This window comes from Dendrobates tinctorius, unplaced genomic scaffold (genome assembly GCF_039654945.1).
Source record: "Dendrobates tinctorius isolate UK_male_01 unplaced genomic scaffold, ASM3965494v1 ptg000027l, whole genome shotgun sequence".
Lineage (NCBI taxonomy): Eukaryota > Metazoa > Chordata > Amphibia > Anura > Dendrobatidae > Dendrobates > Dendrobates tinctorius.
Window position 1 is genome coordinate 11,435,955 of NW_027361695.1, and position 21,781 is coordinate 11,457,735.

The window sequence follows — 21,781 nt, forward strand, 5'->3', positions numbered from 1 at the left end:
TAAATACATTCACAGTAATGAACATTAGTGAACAATGAGGTGCCGCATGTCATTATGTGAACCGCGTCCAGGGGAGAAGAGACATGTGAGGGTCCCCACCTCCTTACAAATGAATGGGCATGATTGACCTCTACCCCATAAGAATGAATGGGCATGATTGACCTCTACCCCATAAGAATGAATGGGCATGATTGACCTCTACCTCATAAGAAAGAATGGGCATGATTGACCTCTACCTCATTCACACAGGGCTCTTCAGAGGATAGGGGACAACTTCCAAACTTTAAATTCTAGTCATAAACTATGCAATTAGCTCCCCCTAGTGGTGGCTGGAGGCAGATAGAATTTATTTAACTCTTTATACAGGAAATATGGAGAATTGTATCAGAAAACTAAAGCGCTGACCATCTTAAAGATATAATCTAAAAATTATGAGCACAGTTTTGAGGTGCACTGTCCAGCATGAGCCCCAAGATGGGGACACGGCTGTGAAAATAATTCAGGAGGAGACACTTGTCAGAAAAGCATCATTTGTAGCAAACAATACCTGGTGTATTGAGAATAATGCGGAAAGTAAAAGTTTGTTTCTTTATCCACATGATAATAATCCTGCAAGATGCCTCATTGTGTCGAAGTAAAGAAAAACAATAGGGGAAGTCTCGGCTGCTCGGCTCGGAGCGGTGACAGCTTCTGATAAATATTTATCATCTCCATTAGGCCCTGGAAGCTCGGTGGCTTTTTCCGTTAAATATCCTAAATTGGCAGCTGATTGCTGAAGCCCCGAAGGCAAACAGAGGAAACAAGAACTGTGACTACGGACGGCTCTTCAGGCTTCTTCCAGTAGGTTTTATTTTTTTTATCACTATGCTGAAATTACAACCCACTGTGGTGGCGAGAAATGGAAGCAGCTGTCAATGGCGGACATTTTTTTTTTTTTTTTTTTTTGTTGCTTTTCTACTTCGGGGGAAATAAATATAAAGTGATTGAAATGGGATTAATAACAAACAGATGCTGCATTCAGCTGTTACAGGTGAAGCCGTCGCGATGCGTTTGATAGTTTTCGTTCTATAGGGGTTTTAGGCCATTTCGGAAATATTACATCTGATTCCAGCAGTTCACATAGAGAGGAAGGTGACGCCACCCTGGTACCGCTCACACTACCCAAACCTGCCCTATATGTAAAGGGGTTGTCCCATCTAAATCGATAAGTCTGATGTCCGCAATGTGCTCTGCGGGGACTAGTAGGAGCGGCCACTAGACAGCCTTTGGCCTGGACTATGTATAACACATAAATACCCTCAGGTCCTGGCTCAGAAACCTGCAAATCCCGACAGTGCACCGCACAGTGCGTGTGGTGGGGGGATTCATAAGTCTGTAGTCACACAGAGAGACCGCACACTTATCGATTTGGATCGGACAACCCCTTTAAAGGGTCATTCCCATCATTAAAAGATATCACCTTTCCAAAAGATGGGTGACAATTTGAAGATCGGTAGGGAGGAAGGAAGGAGGGAAAGTGGGAAAGAGAGAGAAAAGGAGAGAAAGAAAGAGAGGAAGAGAAAGAAAGAGAAACAGAAAGAAAGAAAAAAAGAAAGAATAAATACAATTTTTGGTATTGGTCCTGACCAGTCAGTTAGACCCCCACCAATCCGCAGGTGATCATCCATCCTTTGAAGAGCCAATAACTTGTATTGATAAATAAAACCTTTTAAAGGGGATTAATCACTTGCCATAAATATATAACCCAGTGTAAATGCAGCTGTTCTGAATCCGGCGTTGTTTTCGTTTTGTCCCTGCGCCTCTCCGTTCCCCAGATATGGCCCTCAATTCCCTGTATATAAATCGAGCCTTGTTAACAGAGTGGGTGTGGTCGTCTAGAAGACGCCCACAGACAAGAGCTGAAGGCCACGCCCAGTTTGATAAAAAGTCCGTAGTTCTATACAGGTGAGAGCGGCCCATATCTCAAGAACGGAGAGGCGCAGGAACAAAAGAAAAACTACGCTGGATTCAGGAGAACAGCAGCATTTACACCATGTAAAAAATATTACATATTTTTAGCAAGTGATAGATCCCTTTAAGGTAGGTTTACATCAGCAGATTTCTGTTAATAGCAAACACTGATTGGCGCTCCTTTAATTCCCTTTTCCAATCTCTACTGGGACAACTGATCATTAATACAATCAGTTTATGTTCGAACCCCAGGTAGTTTGCAGGTTGTCGGCAGCACATTCCGCAGACGTCTGGCCGACATTGGAGCATTTTTAGGCCACATAAAAGCTGATCGCTGCCATCTTCATATAGGCCAATGATGGAGAATGAGGTTCTCTAGTACACTTGTTGCGATGGCTGTTGGTCCGTGTACACGTCCACTTCTAACTACTTTTATTGCATGCATGCTGTAAGGTAACATAAAGATATGATCACAGGTGTTGCAATACAATCTGAATACATTATTAAAAAGATTGCTAAGGCCTGGTGGGGCTGGTGTACTTACTATGGCTGTATAATAAGTCCAATGTAATAACGGCTTTCATGTTCGTAGCAGACAGCACACTGACGGTATGACCCCGGCCTTACTGACCTACAAAGAGCCAATGTATAAAATAGCAAATATATCATCAATCTTAGAACAAAACAAACACGTTTCCAGTATAATCTGACAGATTCAGGCCACAGAAATTTTGCCGGTTTCTGATCAGAACACCAAGTTTACAGTAAAGTAAATTATTCAGCACAAGAGTCGGATTTTTCTGTACCGCACTTATCTTTGAAAACTCACGTACAATAGAGAAAGTCTCCTTCAAGGAGCGAGAGGTCAATCACTGAGGTGTAGATCTGATGTTAGTCAGTTATGTCCTGAAAAAAAAAAAAAATTGGATTTGCAAAATTGTGCACAGTAGGTCAACCGTATCCATCTTGTGAAGGACGAGATAATCATTTATCTCCCAGCAGGGGGGACGGCACAGAAACCAGAGAGGAGATGTATGAGCCGAGAGATGTGATACCATCAGATTAAAGTCGGAGCCCCTTACCCCAAATTACTTGTTATATGGGAGCGAGTCAGGAGAAAACAAATAGTCCCATACAAAACTCCAAATTTATCTGTGTATATCTATAACTCTATAGTTACAGAATATCTATATACAGTATGTCATCATATGTCAGACATTTGATCACTGATCTTTAATAAATTGAACCTGTTACAAATTCCCCAAAAATCCAGTAAAATGGCAGCCTGCAACCTCCGCCGCAGCTCCCCATTCCTCCGTATGGGACCTCGGCTCTTCCAGCTTTGATATAGTGATTGACCTTACGCGTCCTTGACGTTAATATTGTGCATTGTGTAACGCTATTGCCAGCGCCCCTGCATAGCTCCCCTTCCCCCCTCCATGCAGGGACAGCGGCATGCTCACCGCCCCGGTCGCATGGCTTGGTCCCCGGCGTGCTCCCTGTCTTCCTGGTGTAGTGCACCACTCGTGGTGGCATGTTCCCCTGCTCTTAAAAGGGCATCGTACACATAGTTAAATTCCCCCCGCTAATAGCTCAAAGGCATTTACTAATATTTAGTATTAGAGTGCACCTGCAAGATCGTTTCTACCCAATAGCTGGGAGATATTTTGCTTAAAAGGCACCGTCCCCAATAGGGAGGTGCCAAGCAACACAGTGAATCATTAGTTAGTGAGGTTTGTCTCAGAGTGAAGTTGTGAGGTCACCTAGTCCTACTGTTGTCGTGTCCTGAACCCACAGTCCCTGGTCCCGGTGTGGCCAGTCTTGAATCTGAAGTCCCTGGTTATAGTGCGGCCAGTGTCCTGAACCCGAAGTCCCTGGTCCTAATGCGGCCAGTGTGTGAATCTCATCCCCCGATCTGTGTGCGGCAAGTCCCTGAATCAGTATTGGAGACCTGTGTATCTGAACATGTGCCTATCTGAGTACCCAGTACAATCAGTATCCGAATCAACCCTGTCTGAGATTCTGTGTCAGTAACCGTTCTTGCAGAGGATCCAGAACTTAGTAGTCTGAATGGCGCCCTAGTCCTACTGTGTCTGCGCACCTGAACCCTGGGGTCAGCAGCTGCAGTACTGGGGATTTCCCAGGAGTGGTACCTGTCGGCTACATACAGCCAAGCCTGACTCTACCGGATGTTCACTGGAGCTCCTGATGGTGGACGCTTAGCTACTCCCCACCTAAGCAAGCCTGGCCCCATGGCACAGTGGGTCCAAGAACCATGGGCACCACCTGCATGTGTAACACATTACCCCTAAGATGACCATATAAGGCCGATCACTGTCTCAGAGCTGGAAGAAGCGAGGAGCCATGTGGAAGAACGGCGAGCTGCAGTGGAGGCGGTATAAGAAGAAAGGTTTTTTTTTTTTTTTTTTAAACTCATTCCCTCAGCTCCATTTATTATACCTATGGGTCCAAAAGACCTCATATGCCATGAAAAAAAATATTATGCTTTCATCTATTTATACATATAGAAAAATATCTATATTTTTTCACACTACCATTTTATGTAGTTTCTAGCCATTTATCTCTCATATCTCTCTTTATCTTTTTTTGTCACTGTAATCCAGCAGGGATCTAGAGCTGGGAATAGATAATTAATAAGTAGGTGAAAGAGATAGATAGATAGATAGATAGATAGGAGTCATGGCTGAAAGTGTTGGCACCCTTGCAATTGCTCCACAAAATTAAATAATTCTCTCAGATAATTGTTGCAATTACACATGTTTTGTTATACACGTTAATTTCCTTTATGTGTATTGGAACAACATAAAGGCAAATTGGACAGATATAAAAGGGGAGAAGTTGACTCAATGTTTAGGTTGTGTGTGTCACACTAAGAATAGAGAACAGAATGAGGAGAAGAGAACTGTCTGAGGACCAAAATTGTTGAACAATATTAACAATCTCAAGGTTACTAGTTAATCTCCAAAAAACTAAATGTTCCTTTGTCCATGGTAAGCAACATAATCAAGAAGTTTACAACCCATGACATTGTAGCTAATCTCCCTGGACAGGGACCGCAAAGAAAAATTGATGAAAGGTTGCAACGCAGGATAGTCCGGATGGTGGGTAAGCAGTCCCAATCAAGTTCCAAAGTAATTCAAGCTGCCTGCAGGCTCACGGTGCATCAGTGTCAGCTCAAACTATCCGTCAACATTTGAATTAAATTAAACGCCATGGAAGGAGACCCAGGAGGACCCCACTGCTGACACGGAGATATGAAAATGATAGATTACAGCTTGCCAAAATATGCATAAGCCAAAATCTTTCTGGGAATGTGTTTTGTGGACAGATGAGACCAAGATAGAGCTTTTTGGTAAAGCACATCATTCTACTGTTTACCAAAAACAGAATGAGGTGTCATGATCCCAGTGCAGGTTTTGAACTGCACGCCAGGGGTTAATGTCTTGATCCCAGTGCAGGCTCTGACCTGTACACCTGGGATTAATTATTGTGGCCTCTCTTTGGGGGGAGAGCTTCTTATAGCCCTGGGAAGCTTCAATTCAAATCAGCTATACTTTTGCCCTTGGCTGAGTGTGTTGACCCCTGTGTGCCTGTGTTCTAGCTTGCTTGTAAGGTTCTGACCCGGTCCTCTCCCCCGTTGTGAGTTTGCCTTTTGATTCTGTACTGTGTATCTGCTTCTCTGGTTTTCTGATTCCCGATACGTCCCTGACATCCTGAGTGACAACCTTCTTCCCTCCGCCAGGACATTAAAAATGGGTGGTTGCTGGGTCTTCCAGCAAGACAATGACCCTATTCATACAGCCAAGGTAACAAAGGAGTGGCTCAAAAAGAAGCACATTAAGGTCATGGTGTGGCCTAGCCAGTCTTCAGACCTTAATCCCATAGAAACCTTATGGAGGGAGATGAAGCTCCAAGTTGCCAAATGACAGACTCAAAATCTTAATGATCTGCAAAGAGGAGTGGACCCAAGTTCCTCCTGACATGTGCGCAAACCTCATCATCAACTACAAACAACGTCTGACTGCTGTGCTTGCCAACAAGGGTTTTGCCACCAAGTAGTAAGTCTTGTTTGCCAGAGGGAACAAATACTTATTTCTCACTGCAAAATTCAAATAAATTTATATAATTTGTACAATGTGATTTTCTGGATTTAATTTTTGATATTCTATTTCTCAATGTTAAAAATAACCTACCCTGAAAATTATAGACTGTTCATGTCTTTGTCAGTGGGCAAGCTCACAAAATCAGCAAGGGATCAAACACTTATTTCCCCCACTGTAGATAGACACAATTACTTATGTGCAGTGCCCGCACCATAGACCATATACAGTAACGCTGTACAGTGGTGTCACACATCAGACGTCCATTACCTCGCACACCAGTGTCCTCGCTTATGATTCACCGTTCTCGGAGCCGTCAATGCAACTAATCGTATTACGTTTTAATTTTCCTTATCAGGAAGTTTATGATTAAATGCGAGCAATCGAGTTTAGAGTGAATCTAATTGTATTAGTGTGGAGCGAGCCTGTACAGAGAGTAGATGGACGCCATACATCTATTATTACCACCCGACTAATAATGCTGTATAGCAAAGCTTTGATTTTTTTTTTTATTACTTTCTTTACTAGATTTGGAGAAACTGTTTCATCTAGCCGAATCCCATTGCTGCTATGGGGCTGCCTCCGGGACCGCTCATTGCTGATCATGAGACTTGCAAAATTGCTGAAAGGATGAGGTAGTGGGGATAGGAAAGTGCCAAGCAGACAACAGATGTGCCAGGACTGTCCCGATTTTTAGGAAAACAGTGTCAGCAAATTCAGTTTATGATACAAAACAGTAGGGTGTGACAGAAAAGGTAAAAAAAAAATGCTAATTTTGAACAATGGTTCAGTCGTGTTTTATAAAAAAAAAAAGTAAGTAGTGCACATGAAGACATATAAATCAGTCACCGTCCAGAAATTTTCTGGGGTAGCGCATCCCAGAAAACTGCTGCAGCGTGAGCAAAGTTTTGGATGTGGAAGTGGGAGGATTGGATTATGAATGATGTTAGTGTCAGCCATGCAGAAAATGCCTTATAGGAGCCAGCGTGGGTGCTACATCAGTCAGCCTCTGGATTAAACATTGGTGGCATATCCAGCTGTTAGACATTTATGGTAACGGTGGAGAAAGGAAAAGCCCTTTTCTAAAACCCCTTTTTAAAAAGGAGGGAGGGTCCCTCCTATTTTTTAATAGCCAGCAAAGGTTAAGCAGACAGCTGTGGGCTGATATTAATAGGTTGAGAAGTTCCATGGTTATGGCCCTTTTCAGCCTCATAAGACCAGCCCTCAGCCGCCCTTGGGCTGATATCAAGCACTGGGGTAAGTTTGTCAGACACCCCTATTACTAGGCCCATAGTCTAAAGGAATAAATAGCAAAATTGTCCGGAGTGTTTTGTGTTTGTGCTTATTTCTTTTGACTACAAGGTTAGTAATGGGGGTGTCTGACGCACCAGCGTACAGCATCTGATTTGAGAACGTCCGATGCAATACGTTAATGACCCTCGGCTCCACTTGTGCTGCAAGCATGATCTGAGTGTCCGTGCTCCGTTCCTTGCGTATCAGAGAATAACAGCACAGGTGCGGAGAAAACTGGCATCACATCAGAGTGCAGTCCAATGTTTAATACTCACCTCACCGATAGACTGGTATGAGTGTATGTGAGCCGAGGCATGCTGCGACTGTTCTCTCATGCCGAATCGGAATAAAAGAATAATCACAGATAACCGTCCTATATAATAACACTGGTCCAAGTGCCATAAGATGTTTTATCGCATAGCACTCGGCTGTGTTATACGCTAATGTGACCCCAGCCTAATAATTGAATTCACAATTTTCATCAAGCCCCATTTCCCCCTGTGGACAACATCAGCTCCCCCGAGCCTGTTGTATAACATTCACCCCATTGCCCCCAATGTATAATATTTGGCCCCATTGCGTGTGATGGATAACATCTAGCCCTCCTATACCCCGGTATATCACATCCTAACCCCCGCCCCCAGTGTATAACGTCCAACCCCTCACCCCTGTGGTATATAACATCCGGTCCCCCCACCATGCCTTTATAACCAGTGTATAACATTATTCTCCATTGAACACTCTGGTGTATAACATCCGGCCCCCCGCCATGCCGTCCGCCCTTACCAACATGTGACAGTCGGCCCAGTGGTGCAGAGCTCACTGATACCAGCGCGGTCCTGTAACAAGAGTCACTGGGGTAACAAGTCCGTTCATGACATTTATTCCTCCTAAATCTGACCCCATCACCTGTGAGTGATATTATTGAGAAATGGAAGGAACCGCAGCAACTCAGCCAAAAAGTGGAGACCTCGTAACAGAGCAGGGTCACCGAGCGTTGAGGAGCAGAGAGCAGAAAAGTCACCAACCCTCTGCTGACTCCATAACTGCAGAGTTCAGACCTCCCTTGGTATTATCATCAGCACAAACATTGCGGCCTTGCCGGAAGCTTCATGGCCGTACATCACCAAGCACAATGCAGAGTGTTGTATGGAGTGGTGTAAAGCTGCCACCACTGGACTCTGGAGGAAACGTGTTCTGTGCAGTGACGGATCACACTTCTCTATCTGGCGTCTGGGTTTGGTGAATACCAGGAGACCGTCCCCCCCCGACTGCCTAGTGCACCCCTGTACAATTTGTTGGAGGAGAGATAATGGCAGATGCTTGTTTTTCAGGGTTAGGCACCTTAATTCCAGTGAAGAGAAGTCTCAATGCCTCAGCAGTCATTTTAGACAATTTTATGCTTGTAACTTTGTGGGAATAGTTCTGGGGGAAGGTCCGGCTCTGTTCCCAATGACTATGCTAATAACTATGCAGTCATATAGCGACTTAACAATGAGTAAAATGGTGGATTTGGGGGCGTCATGTAAAAAAAATAGACAATAGTGCAGAAATTCTACTACTTGTGCCTCTTGTACTGAACGGAGCTGTGACGCCGTACGGGGTATTACAGTCATCGCACTTAGAGTGCTTCATCTTGTCCGCTGGGGGAAGCTCCCACAGGAAAATCATTTCCTAGCATTAAAGTTTCTTTTTTTCCTCTTCCTACGAAAGTATACGTTGTGCGTCTCGGAGCCGCGGGTTGTGCTTTTGCTGCAATAGTCGTACACAGCGTTTCTGATCCAGTACATTCTTATTACGCCGTGTTTCCATAACAGCGACATCAGTGATATTTGAGCGGCGGCGTTATCCCGCACCTGCTACGTGCTGACATTTTCATCCTGTTAATAATAACTCTATAGACTTTTTCATGTTGCTGCCGAACACAATAAAAATGGAAGAACATGGTGACACCGCGCAGATAAACACCGGGCGCATTGTACGCCGCGCTGAAAATCACTTGACATCGGTCCCTGGAACAGAGGAGACGAACAGATTGTTAGCAGCAGAAGCCGCTCAGGGAAAATGTGAGCCACAAACCAAATGTAATTCTCAGGATTCATTACTGCATCAGTGACGGATTTATCCTCCTGAATATATCAGAAGGAGGACGGATGAAGAACGCTTCTTATTTCTAGGAGTCAAGTTTGGGCTCCTAACCACTTCACTAGCAGAGTATTTTAGGTTTTAAAGGCTTAAATGAACTAATGTGTTCTGTCCCCTCCACATTCTCCCTACAGGACCTCCCATTCTACATCCATAGACATTAATATGGAGTTGGTCCCCCCTTTGCTTCCATTCTTGTGGGAAGATTTTCTTCAAGAGTTTGGAGGGGTCTTTGGGAAATTTCACCCCTTCATCCAGAAGAGCATTTGTGAGAGCAGACCCTGATGTTGGGGAGAGGGCAGTCTCCAGAAGAGCATTTGTGAGGTCAGACCCTGATGTTGGGGAGAGGGCAGTCTCCAGAAGAGCATTTGTGAGGTCAGACCCTGATGTTGGGGAGAGGGCAGTCTCCAGCAGAGCATTTGTGAGGTCAGACCCTGATGTTGGGGAGAGGGCAGGCTCTAGCAGTGCTTTTGTGAGGTCAGACACTGATGTTGGGGAGAGGGCAGGCTCTAGAAGAGCATTTGTGAGGTCAGACCCTGATGTTGGGGAGAGGGCAGGCTCTAGAACTGCATTTGTGAGGTCAGACCCTGATGTTGGGGAGAGGGCAGGCTCTAGAAGAGCATTTGTGAGGTCAGACCCTGATGTTGGGGAGAGGGCAGGCTCTAGAAGAGCATTTGTGAGGTCAGACCCTGATGTTGGGGAGAGGGCAGTCTCCAGAAGAGCATTTGTGAGGTCAGACCCTGATGTTGGGGAGAGGGCAGTCTCCAGAAGAGCATTTGTGAGGTCAGACCCTGATGTTGGGGAGAGGGCAGGCTCTAGAAGAGCATTTGTGAGGTCAGACCCTGATGTTGGGGAGAGGGCAGTCTCCAGCAGAGCATTTGTGAGGTCAGACCCTGATGTTGGGGAGAGGGCAGGCTCTAGCAGTGCTTTTGTGAGGTCAGACACTGATGTTGGGGAGAGGGCAGGCTCTAGAAGAGCATTTGTGAGGTCAGACCCTGATGTTGGGGAGAGGGCAGGCTCTAGAACTGCATTTGTGAGGTCAGACCCTGATGTTGGGGAGAGGGCAGGCTCTAGAAGAGCATTTGTGAGGTCAGACCCTGATGTTGGGGAGAAGGCAGTCTCCAGAAGAGCATTTGTGAGGTCAGACCCTGATGTTGGGAAGAGGGCAGACTCCAGAAGCGCATATTTGAGGTTAGACACTGATGTTGAGGAAAGGCAGTCTCCAGAACAGTTTTGGTGAGGTCAGACACTGATGTTGGGGAGAAGGCAGTCTCCAGAAGAGCATTTTTCAGGTCAGTCACTGATGTTGGGAAGAGGTCAGGCTCACAATGTCTGGTCTATTTCATCCTAAAGGTGTTGGATGTTGTTGAGATCCATTCTCCATGTGACCACACATGTTCTTCCGACCAAACTCCTCCAACCGTGGACCTTGTGCACTAGCTAGTTACAGATGATCTCAGGGTGTAAGTAAGAGAGATACGTCTCAAAGTGCCAGCTGCAGATGCCCCCAGAAGCGAGCTTGTGCCTACATACTGTGCCCTCTAGCGATAAGTGAATGTTGTACTCCACAATGGACCAAACCAATTTATTTAACCAGCTTGGGACCTCCCTTCTAAGTGCCATATTAGAGAGGTACGCTGTATGAGCAGCTCCAAATTCTGTTGCACTCAATGTGTCCTTGTATTAAATAGATTCTCATCCATTCATCTACATGGCCACCATGTTTGCCAAGGGGTCTTGGGACTGGAGTGGGACCACATTCGATCACCTGAATGACCGAACAGTGGCATTTTGAAAAAGACAACCCCTTTAACATTTACGTGAAAATGATGAACTACAGTGCCAAGCACAGACATGAAAAAGGATCAACAGCAAAAGGGAATCCCAGTTGGGTGATGGGTATACTGGAGGTGGGCGCGAACTTTATTAGGATAGCTGATTAATGATAAACCTTGCCTTTTTTTACCGCACTTAGATTTTACTTCTCAGTGCGTGATATGGTAAAATAAATGGCGTCATCCAAACCTACATCTCAGCCTTAGGAGGGATGACGTATCCTGCAAAAAAACCCAAAAACTAACAACTGTATTATGACCCTTGGAAAAAAAATTAGAGCAAAAATTTAAATTCGCACCATCAGGAAGGGTTTAATGTCCTGACGAGCCCCAAAATTCTGACTACAATAATGACTACAATACAAGGTTCAGATTTCTATTAAAATCATTATCTTCCGATGCGCGTTACAAAAATCTGAAAGCAAAACGCGTATTAGAGCAAAGGGCACCACTGCACTCGGGGGCATCAGCGTGGGTACCATGTTTCAAAAACTCAAAACTAGAAAACTCATTGGCCCATTCAGATCCGTATAACACCCAGAATAGCAGATATTCGGTATATATGATGAGATGTGTCAGAGCCATCATCTGTACATATGTATCAGATACTGGCTCATTTGGCAAATGCAATTTCCACGAAAACGATTCGTTCAGTGCTGGCAAGAAATGGCGTATTTTGCAGGATTGAATCATCGCCAGTCAGCGGACACAATCTGCACGCATCTCCAGGACTCAGTGACTGATAGAGATAATCAGCGCTGAGGCTGTAACGGAATTAGTCCTTATTAATTTTCTGTCTACATTTGGATTTGTCAAACATCCACCATGCGCCACATAATACTGGTGTTGTTCTATGTGATAGAGGGGCTCATTAGTCACTAGGGTCTGGGTGAGTCTTCTACTACTGAACCCCCTTTGGTTACATTCCTGCCGCCTACATACTGCACGGTTGCCGTTTATTTGCATAGCTAACAGGTCACGCTACATTTCCCCGGCAAGAGGCTCTGTACACATGACAAATATGGCAATCATATGCCGCATACACCAAATGTACCAACTGGCCCCCATTTATCTAGCAGATGACAACATTAGTGAAAAGGGCACTCTTTATGTGTAACAAGTAAGCATAAGACCCTAAAGTATGATGTGACCGCACGCCGACCATCACCACCTTTAGTTTAGAAAATGAAAACATTATTTTTCCATTCCTAAAGGGATAATACACCCAGTGATGTCACAGTACAGGGATAATACACCCAGTGATGTCACAGTACAGGGATAATACACCCAGTGATGTCACAGTACAGGGATAATACACCCAGTGATGTCACAGTACAGGGATAATACACACAGTGATGTCACAGTACAGGGATAATACACCCAGTGATGTCACAGTACAGGGATAATACACACAGTGATGTCACAGTACAGGGATAATGCACACAGTGATGTCACAGTACAGGGATAATACACCCAGTGATGTCACAGTACAGGGATAATACACCCAGTGATGTCACAGTACAGGGATAATACACCCAGTGATGTCACAGTACAGGGATAATACACCCAGTGATGTCACAGTACAGGGATAATGCACACAGTGATGTCACAGTACAGGGATAATACACACAGTGATGTCACAGTACAGGGATAATGCACACAGTGATGTCACAGTACAGGGATAATACACACAGTGATGTCACAGTACAGGGATAATGCACACAGTGATGTCACAGTACAGGGATAATACACACAGTGATGCCACACTACAGGGATAATGCACACAGTGATGTCACAGTACAGGGATAATACACACAGTGATGTAACAGTTCATATATAATACACACTTTGATGTCACAGCACAAGAATATTGCTTTGACATCACAGTATAGGCAGAAAATATACTGCTCAAAAAATAAAGGGAAGACTTAAAGAACAAAATGTAGCTCCAAGTCAGTCACACTTCTGTGAAATCAACACTGATTGTGATTCAGTTTCTCCTGCTGTTCTGCCAATGGAATAAACAACAGGTAGAAAGGATAGGAAGGTCACTAACATTCATGTGTCTGCTCAGTAAGGCTATGTGCACACGTTGCGGATCTGTAGTGGATTTGGCCCTGGGGATCCACAGCAGATCTGCAAGTGATGTACAGTAACATTTTAGCCTATGTAAAAAATAAAAAAAAAAAAAAATCAAAACTGCAGCATGTCACTTGTTTTGTGCAGATCCGCAGTGTTTTGACACCTGCTCCATTATAGGAATCCGCACAAAATCTGCACTAAATCCGCAGGTAAAACGCAGGTCATTTGCCCTGCGGATTTAGCCAAATCTGTGCTGAAAAATCTGCAGGGTAATCCGTAACGTGTGCATATACCCCAATTGTTTAGGTCACGTGACTGCTGGAGGACACAATGCAACTTCAGAAGAGAAAAAGGGAAGCTAAGTCTGGAGATATTTCCTTATTTTCAGGCTGCACAGGCGAGCTATACATATATCGATAAGGGGTTTTCTAGCAATTTTAGTTGCATAATTAATCACGCCCACTTTCCATACAATTTGCAAAAGTGGTAAAATAGTGTTCCATAGTCAATATAGTCTTTGAATACACTTTGTCTTTATTTCAATGAGAAAACACACCTGTAGTGCACAACACGTTAATCCTTGTAGGGTTTCCGCTTAGAACACGCCAAAATTTGACGAGAACTCACCGGTACCCCTGCATTGAGCGTGCCGAAAACAGTCTAGTCCGATTCTGGCTGGGAATGTGCACCAGTATGAAAAATCCACAACAAAAAAAAAAAAAACACATAAGGGTTTGATCACACAGTGTTCTTTGCTGAGGTTTTTGGAGCAGAAACTGAATGGAAACTCCAAGTTTTTTTAAGGAGGATTTGGAGAGTTTTCACTCAGTTTCTGCTCCAAATTATCCTAAAAAAAACAAACTGATTATATCCTAAAAAAAAACGTTTTGGGAGCATTTTAGTATATGGGGCGTTTTTGGAGCGTTTTGTGGTTTTTTTTTTCTTTTTAAGTAGACACACTTTGGAAACGATTCATCAAATCTGTCACGCCAGAATCTGTTCACACAAATTATTTTAGGGCATAAATTGAGGCAAGACGTGAATTTTTTTTTCCCATGGTTTTTTTAAGCGTATTTGGAAAGGATTTCCAGGAAAAAAAAAAAAAAAAAAACTACTGCTATACAGCACGTTATTATTAAAAATGCATCAAAAACACATGAGAAGCAAAAGTCTTCCCCCAACAGAAAAATACGTTTCACCAATGTCTTTTAGACGTGGATTTTAGGTGCAACATTTCAGCCAGGAAAACATCCACAGATAAAAAAAACCCTGCAAGTGAAGGTTTAAAGGCTGTGTGCACACGATGCAGATTTGCAGCGGATTTTACCGCGCAGGAACGTTGCATATCCGCATTGTGATGTACAGTAGCCTTAAAATCAATGAAAAAAAAACAAAAAACGCTGTGCAGACACTGCGGATTTTTCCGCGGTACAAAATCCGCAGCATGTTACTTCTTTTGTGCGGTTTTCCATCTCCCCTGTCACCAAATCCGCAGGGGGAAAACCGCAGGAAAAATGCAGGTCATCTGACCTGCGGATTTCTTCCATTCTACGCGGAAAAATCCGCAGGGCCAAAAAGTCCGTCTGCACTCAGCCTCAGACGCCGATGCAGCTTCAGGAAGACGCAGGTAGTCTATAGATAAATCCCACCCAGTTTACTGGAACTCTTGAGTTTTCGATGCAGCATCAAAAACTCACGGTGGGCACACAGCCTAAGGCCGCGTTCACACGTTGATTATTTCACGTCAGTATTTGTAAGCCAAATCAGTACTGATCAAATACTGAACGCGGCCTTAGAGGGGCTGCAGACTTGTTGCGCCCTGCAAGGATTGTCCGGTGATTTACATACGGCCGGTCACATGCCGACTAGACTTGTACGACCTCCCTCAATCCAAGGCACGATTAGTCGGAATGTGGCCGGAAGTATGCGAAGCACACGCTTGTAGTCACATGACCGCACGCCGCCGGAGGATCCTCACAGTGCGCGCCGTGCCAGGATCCACCACTCTGTAGTCACATGACAGCACGCCGCCGGAGGATCCTCACAGTGCGCGCCGTGCCAGGATCCACCACTCTGTAGTCACATGGACAGCACGCCGCCGGAGGATCCTCACAGTGCGCGCCGTGCCAGGATTCACCACTCTGTAGTCACATGACAGCACGCCGCCGGAGGATCCTCACAGTGCGCGCCGTGCCAGGATCCACCACTCTGTAGTCACATGACAGCATGCCGCCGGAGGATCCTCACAGTGCGCGCCGTGCCAGGATCCACCACTCTGTAGTCACATGGACAGCACGCCGCCGGAGGATCCTCACAGTGCGCGCCGTGCCAGGATCCACCACTCTGTAGTCACATGGACAGCACGCCGCCGGAGGATCCTCACAGTGCGCGCCGTGCCAGGATTCACCACTCTGTAGTCACATGACAGCACGCCGCCGGAGGATCCTCACAGTGCGCGCCGTGCCAGGATCCACCACTCTGTAGTCACATGACAGCACGCCGCCGGAGGATCCTCACAGTGCGCGCCGTGCCAGGATCCACCACTCTGTAGTCACATGACAGCACGCCGCCGGAGGATCCTCACAGTGCGCGCCGTGCCAGGATCCACCACTCTGTAGTCACATGACAGCACGCCGCCGGAGGATCCTCACAGTGCGCGCCGTGCCAGGATCCACCACTCTGTAGTCACATGACCGCACGCCGCCGGAGGATCCTCACAGTGCGCGCTGTGCCAGGATCCACCACTCTGTAGTCACATGACAGCACGCCGCCGGAGGATCCTCACAGTGCGCGCCGTGCCAGGATCCACCACTCTGTAGTCACATGACCGCACGCCGCCGGAGGATCCTTACAGTGTGCGCCGTGCCAGGATCCACCACTCTGTAGTCACATGACAGCACGCCGCCGGAGGATCCTCACAGTGCGCGCCGTGCCAGGATTCACCACTCTGTAGTCACATGACCGCACGCCGCCGGAGGATCCTCACAGTGCGCGCCGTGCCAGGATTCACCACTCTGTAGTCACATGACAGCACGCCGCCGGAGGATCCTCACAGTGCGCGCCGTGCCAGGATTCACCACTCTGTAGTCACATGACCGCACGCCGCCGGAGGATCCTCACAGTGCGCGCCGTGCCAGGATCCACCACTCTGTAGTCACATGACAGCACGCCGCCGGAGGATCCTTACAGTGCGCGCCGTGCCAGGATTCACCACTCTGTAGTCACATGACAGCACGCCGCCGGAGGATCCTCACAGTGCGCGCCGTGCCAGGATCCACCACTCTGTAGTCACATGGACAGCACGCCGCCGGAGGATCCTCACAGTGCGCGCCGTGCCAGGATTCACCACTCTGTAGTCACATGACAGCACGCCGCCGGAGGATCCTCACAGTGCGCGCCGTGCCAGGATCCACCACTCTGTAGTCACATGACAGCATGCCGCCGGAGGATCCTCACAGTGCGCGCCGTGCCAGGATCCACCACTCTGTAGTCACATGGACAGCACGCCGCCGGAGGATCCTCACAGTGCGCGCCGTGCCAGGATCCACCACTCTGTAGTCACATGGACAGCACGCCGCCGGAGGATCCTCACAGTGCGCGCCGTGCCAGGATTCACCACTCTGTAGTCACATGACAGCACGCCGCCGGAGGATCCTCACAGTGCGCGCCGTGCCAGGATCCACCACTCTGTAGTCACATGACAGCACGCCGCCGGAGGATCCTCACAGTGCGCGCCGTGCCAGGATCCACCACTCTGTAGTCACATGACCGCACGCCGCCGGAGGATCCTCACAGTGCGCGCTGTGCCAGGATCCACCACTCTGTAGTCACATGACAGCACGCCGCCGGAGGATCCTCACAGTGCGCGCCGTGCCAGGATCCACCACTCTGTAGTCACATGACCGCACGCCGCCGGAGGATCCTTACAGTGTGCGCCGTGCCAGGATCCACCACTCTGTAGTCACATGACAGCACGCCGCCGGAGGATCCTCACAGTGCGCGCTGTGCCAGGATCCACCACTCTGTAGTCACATGACAGCACGCCGCCGGAGGATCCTCACAGTGCGCGCCGTGCCAGGATCCACCACTCTGTAGTCACATGACCGCACGCCGCCGGAGGATCCTTACAGTGTGCGCCGTGCCAGGATCCACCACTCTGTAGTCACATGACAGCACGCCGCCGGAGGATCCTCACAGTGCGCGCCGTGCCAGGATTCACCACTCTGTAGTCACATGACCGCACGCCGCCGGAGGATCCTCACAGTGCGCGCCGTGCCAGGATTCACCACTCTGTAGTCACATGACAGCACGCCGCCGGAGGATCCTCACAGTGCGCGCCGTGCCAGGATTCACCACTCTGTAGTCACATGACCGCACGCCGCCGGAGGATCCTCACAGTGCGCGCCGTGCCAGGATCCACCACTCTGTAGTCACATGACAGCACGCCGCCGGAGGATCCTTACAGTGCGCGCCGTGCCAGGATTCACCACTCTGTAGTCACATGACAGCACGCCGCCGGAGGATCCTCACAGTGCGCGCCGTGCCAGGATCCACCACTCTGTAGTCACATGACAGCACGCCGCCGGAGGATCCTCACAGTGCGCGCCGTGCCAGGATCCACCACTCTGTAGTCACATGACAGCACGCCGCCGGAGGATCCTTACAGTGCGCGCCGTGCCAGGATCCACCACTCTGTAGTCACATGACAGCACGCCGCCGGAGGATCCTTACAGTGCGCGCCGTGCCAGGATCCACCACTCTGTAGTCACACAGGGCGACTGAACACTTGAAGCCTAAAGCCAGATGACCTTCTTTTGAAAAAAAAAAAAAAAAAAAGTCAAATTTTTCATCCTCAAAAAATCTCCGCCCTAGCCTTAGAGCTGTTTCGTCAGGCAAAAACGCCCAAGGATTACCATGTAAGGCCATGTTCACACACTGAGTATTTGGCGAATTTTTTACCTCAAACCAGGAGTGGAATAATAGGAGGAAAAGCATAATAGGACCCCGTCACCACTTCTGCATTATTCACCCACTCAGGGATTTGGCTTACAAATACTGAGGTAAAAACCTGACCAAATACTGAGTGTGTGCATGTGGCCTTACTTCTCTTTCCATGTGCACTATAGGTGCGTTTTCCCATTAAAATTTGAAGCGTTTATTCATCTGGATTGTGGCGCATAATCCGCTCCAAAATACAAAAAAAAAAAAAACCTCTGTGTGAACAGGGACAGTTAAAAAAAAAAAAAAAACGCAAACCCCTGTGAAGTCATGGTTCAGGTGTCAGGTTCTGGCAGAGCCGGTGTGAGCCTCCCTCAGTGAGGACTCTTGTGCTCAGGTGTGAGGAGGAGGCAGTGACACAGCAGTCACCGTGCGGCCGCGGTGGGCTGCACCCTGAGGGGGCGTCCTGCCTGCACCGTGTCCTCTGTGTCCCCGGCGGCGAGGTGGAGCTTCACACACGGAAACCCCCCGCTCCTGCCTCACTTCATTGATGAGAGAGAAGCGAGAGAGCAGCACAGGGGACCCCGGCACAGAGAGACCCCCACTCCTTCCCTGAGGAGGACCATGTTCAGCAGCAGCTCCTGGAGGAGACAATCCGGCAGATCTGTGAGTACTACTACCTTGCTGCTGCTGCAGAACATCTTGCAAGGGTCACTATGGTTAGCTCCAAACTATACATCTAGTGGGTCTGTGATCTCCTGGGATTTGTAGTCCCACTGGTTGTTGCTGTGCAGCAGATGCAGAACCTCTTCCCTATTAATCCAGCTTTATCTGCTGGGACTTCTAGTTCTCCAGCAGCTGCAGCTTGTTGTTACTCTTTACCTGTCACCTGCTGGGGATTATAGTCCCACAACAGTAAACTTTTGGATTGAAGCAAGTTGTTACCTTGTGTTGCTGCTGCTGCAGAACATCTTGGCAAGGTTGCACTTTATCAGAGTCTTGTTTTGAAACAAGTTTTCTTATGATATGCTGGTAATAATAGATGAGTGGCTGCTGCAGAACATCTTGGCCACATCTAGTGTTTCATCTACTGGGACTTGTAGTCCCACAGAAGTTTAACAATTACAGTTTGTATGTAGAAATGATGCAGTAATTTACCAAGTAGGACTGTAAGGCCTGACCTCAACCCAACCTTAGGATACAGTGTGTTTTGTAGAGGTGGAAGCTGCTGCAGAACATCTTGGCCAATACTGACACATTCAGCAAATAATCCCATAAAAGTTGAAGAGGTTGTAGGTAAAGTTTTTGAGCTATTAGGACTATGCTCCAGTGTCCTCTACTAGTAATATGGTGCAAGCTGCTGCAGAACCTCTTGTGGATATTTCAGAACTAAATCCTTATTTGTGCTGCCAGACTTGATGAATAATTGAACTTAATATTAGGCGACGCATGATGCAGGGGGATGGATGCTAGGACCCCCCCATCATCCACGGGATACCAGGTTCCCCATTCCCAGTGGCTGCACATATATGGTCACCCCAATAATGGGATTGTCAAAAGTTCTGCTTCGTTAGCGCCCTCTTGTAAGTTGGCTGTGTCTGGTATTGCAGTTCGGTCATATCTCTCTTTTTAATGTAGAGTGACTATTTGGGGATGTAGGGGGTCCTAAAGTTAGTGCCCCCGGCACCACCGCTAAACAAAGAAGGCAACATTGGCTGCAACAAACATTGCTTTATGCTGCTGCTCCTCCATCGATGGGGTGGCATTATGACCCGCAAGTTATTGCCACTGCGACAATCAAGTTGCAAAAAAAAAAAAAAAAAAAAAATCGACCGGTTCTGATTCTTTGCTTGTGTTACCCGGCGGGTCACAATGCGACCCCCATTACAGAGGCGGCCATAGCTCAATGTGTAGTCCCAGCTTAGTGAAAAATGACTATTTTCACATCGAGTGGGTCCTAGTATAGTTGGTGCCCCCAATGATCTGGGTTATTTCTTTTGCTCAGTTCCACGGCGCTTTACAGATATCATCACTGTCCCCATTGAGGCTCACAATCTGCAATCCCTATCAGTATGTCTTTGGAGTGTGGGAGGAAACCCACGGGAACATGGGGAGAACATACAAACTCCTTGCAGAGTTGTCCTTGGTGGGATTCAAACCCAGGACCCCAGCGCTGCAAGGCTGCAGTGCTACCCACTGAGCCACCATACAGTGCTATCCACTGAGCCATGATATTTTTCAACAATGCATTTCTCACCTGATAATTTTCCATTTGACCAAAAAAAAAACGCCAAAAACTCATCCAATACTTGTCCTATCAATTTGCTTTTGTATGATTGTCGTTTAATGCCTGTCAATAATTACGGTGGAGTCTGACAACAAGGCATTTACCTGCTCATCGCTTGTCACATTGTGACCCGTCCAAATCCTGCTAGTTAATTCTCAAATCCCTAAAGGGCGGCCATGATGTCGAGGAGGAGAAGAAAGGGAGCTGCACCTGACTCCAGCCATAATGTCATTAGCACAGAGCACAATGCCCCCGCTTCAATAATTCAGTACGCCATACGGATGTCCTTTCCTTTCAGACTTGTTGTAAATAACCCAACTGCTGCCGCTTCAGAACTACAAACATCCCGAAAAGTATAAAAGAAAAAAAACAAAAAACTTCTGTGTGACTTTATGCAAGCGATTGTGGAAGTTTGGCAGCAAGTTAAATCGGCAAAATGGCAAAGTGCTTGTAAAATTAATTCTTAAAAGCAGCGGAATATTTTGCTTTACAGCCTGTTGCAAAGATTAGCTGCCACCTCTGCAGTCCATCGGAGACGGCCAAGTCTCCTAGACAAGGAGCGTGCGCCTACAAGCTTTTTGCTGTTAGAGCTTGTAAGTGCTGCTCTGAAGCCATCAGGATCCGCCCATGCGCTCCTCCTCCAATGCTGCCTCTGCTTGTGAGAGTGCACGGTTGGGACTAGCAACACAACTATACCACCGTTTCCCCAGCAAGCAATAAGCCGGGAGGCAAAAGAAAAAATACAAGATAAACACCCTCCCCCTACAAGGGCAATATTCAGTTTTGGACCTCCCATTTGTTATTTGCTGATATTGGATTTTTATTTTTATTTTTTTTTGCATTTATCAAGATTGGAAATTAACATTCAATTCAACAGTTCTCCTCTGCTCCCGTTTAATAATTAGGATTCTATTTGTAGTGTTTTTTGGTATTTTTTTTTCTCTTCATTGACTTGAACAGTTGGGGCCCGTTTACACGCTGCAGATTTGTCAAGGTTTTTTTTTTCTGTGCAGATTTGTCACAAAATCTGAAAGGTTTCCTGATGCCAGAGAAGCCTCATGCACAACGTTGCTTATTTGTGACTTGCAGATTTAAATCTGCATCATGTGAATTCTTTCAGCGTTTTTGCT

General features: G+C 46.9%; 1 protein-coding gene and 1 long non-coding RNA gene across 5 annotated transcripts in view; one reads left to right on the plus strand and one right to left on the minus strand.

Annotated features, from left to right (window-relative positions):
- Positions 1-1,781: 1,781 nt before the first annotated feature.
- On the minus strand, positions 1,782-20,928 carry LOC141084819 (uncharacterized). Of its 4 annotated transcripts, none has more exons than XR_012231128.1 (4): positions 20,756-20,928; positions 2,784-2,856; positions 2,495-2,581; positions 1,782-2,396 (listed from the first exon to the last, which is right to left on the minus strand). It is a non-coding gene; the product is annotated as an uncharacterized lncRNA (long non-coding RNA). The 4 variants fall into 4 exon arrangements; XR_012231130.1 differs by having other exon boundaries at positions 20,622-20,758; XR_012231131.1 differs by lacking the exon at positions 20,756-20,928 and adding an exon at positions 19,045-19,227.
- The window catches only part of PRICKLE2 (prickle planar cell polarity protein 2), a 280,528-nt gene continuing 277,579 nt past the window's right edge, over positions 18,833-21,781 (plus strand). The window contains exon 1 of the mRNA XM_073569766.1: positions 18,833-19,030. Coding sequence (XP_073425867.1) covers positions 18,989-19,030 — 42 coding nt within the window. The 5' untranslated portion in view covers positions 18,833-18,988. The remainder of the gene's footprint in view (positions 19,031-21,781) is intronic.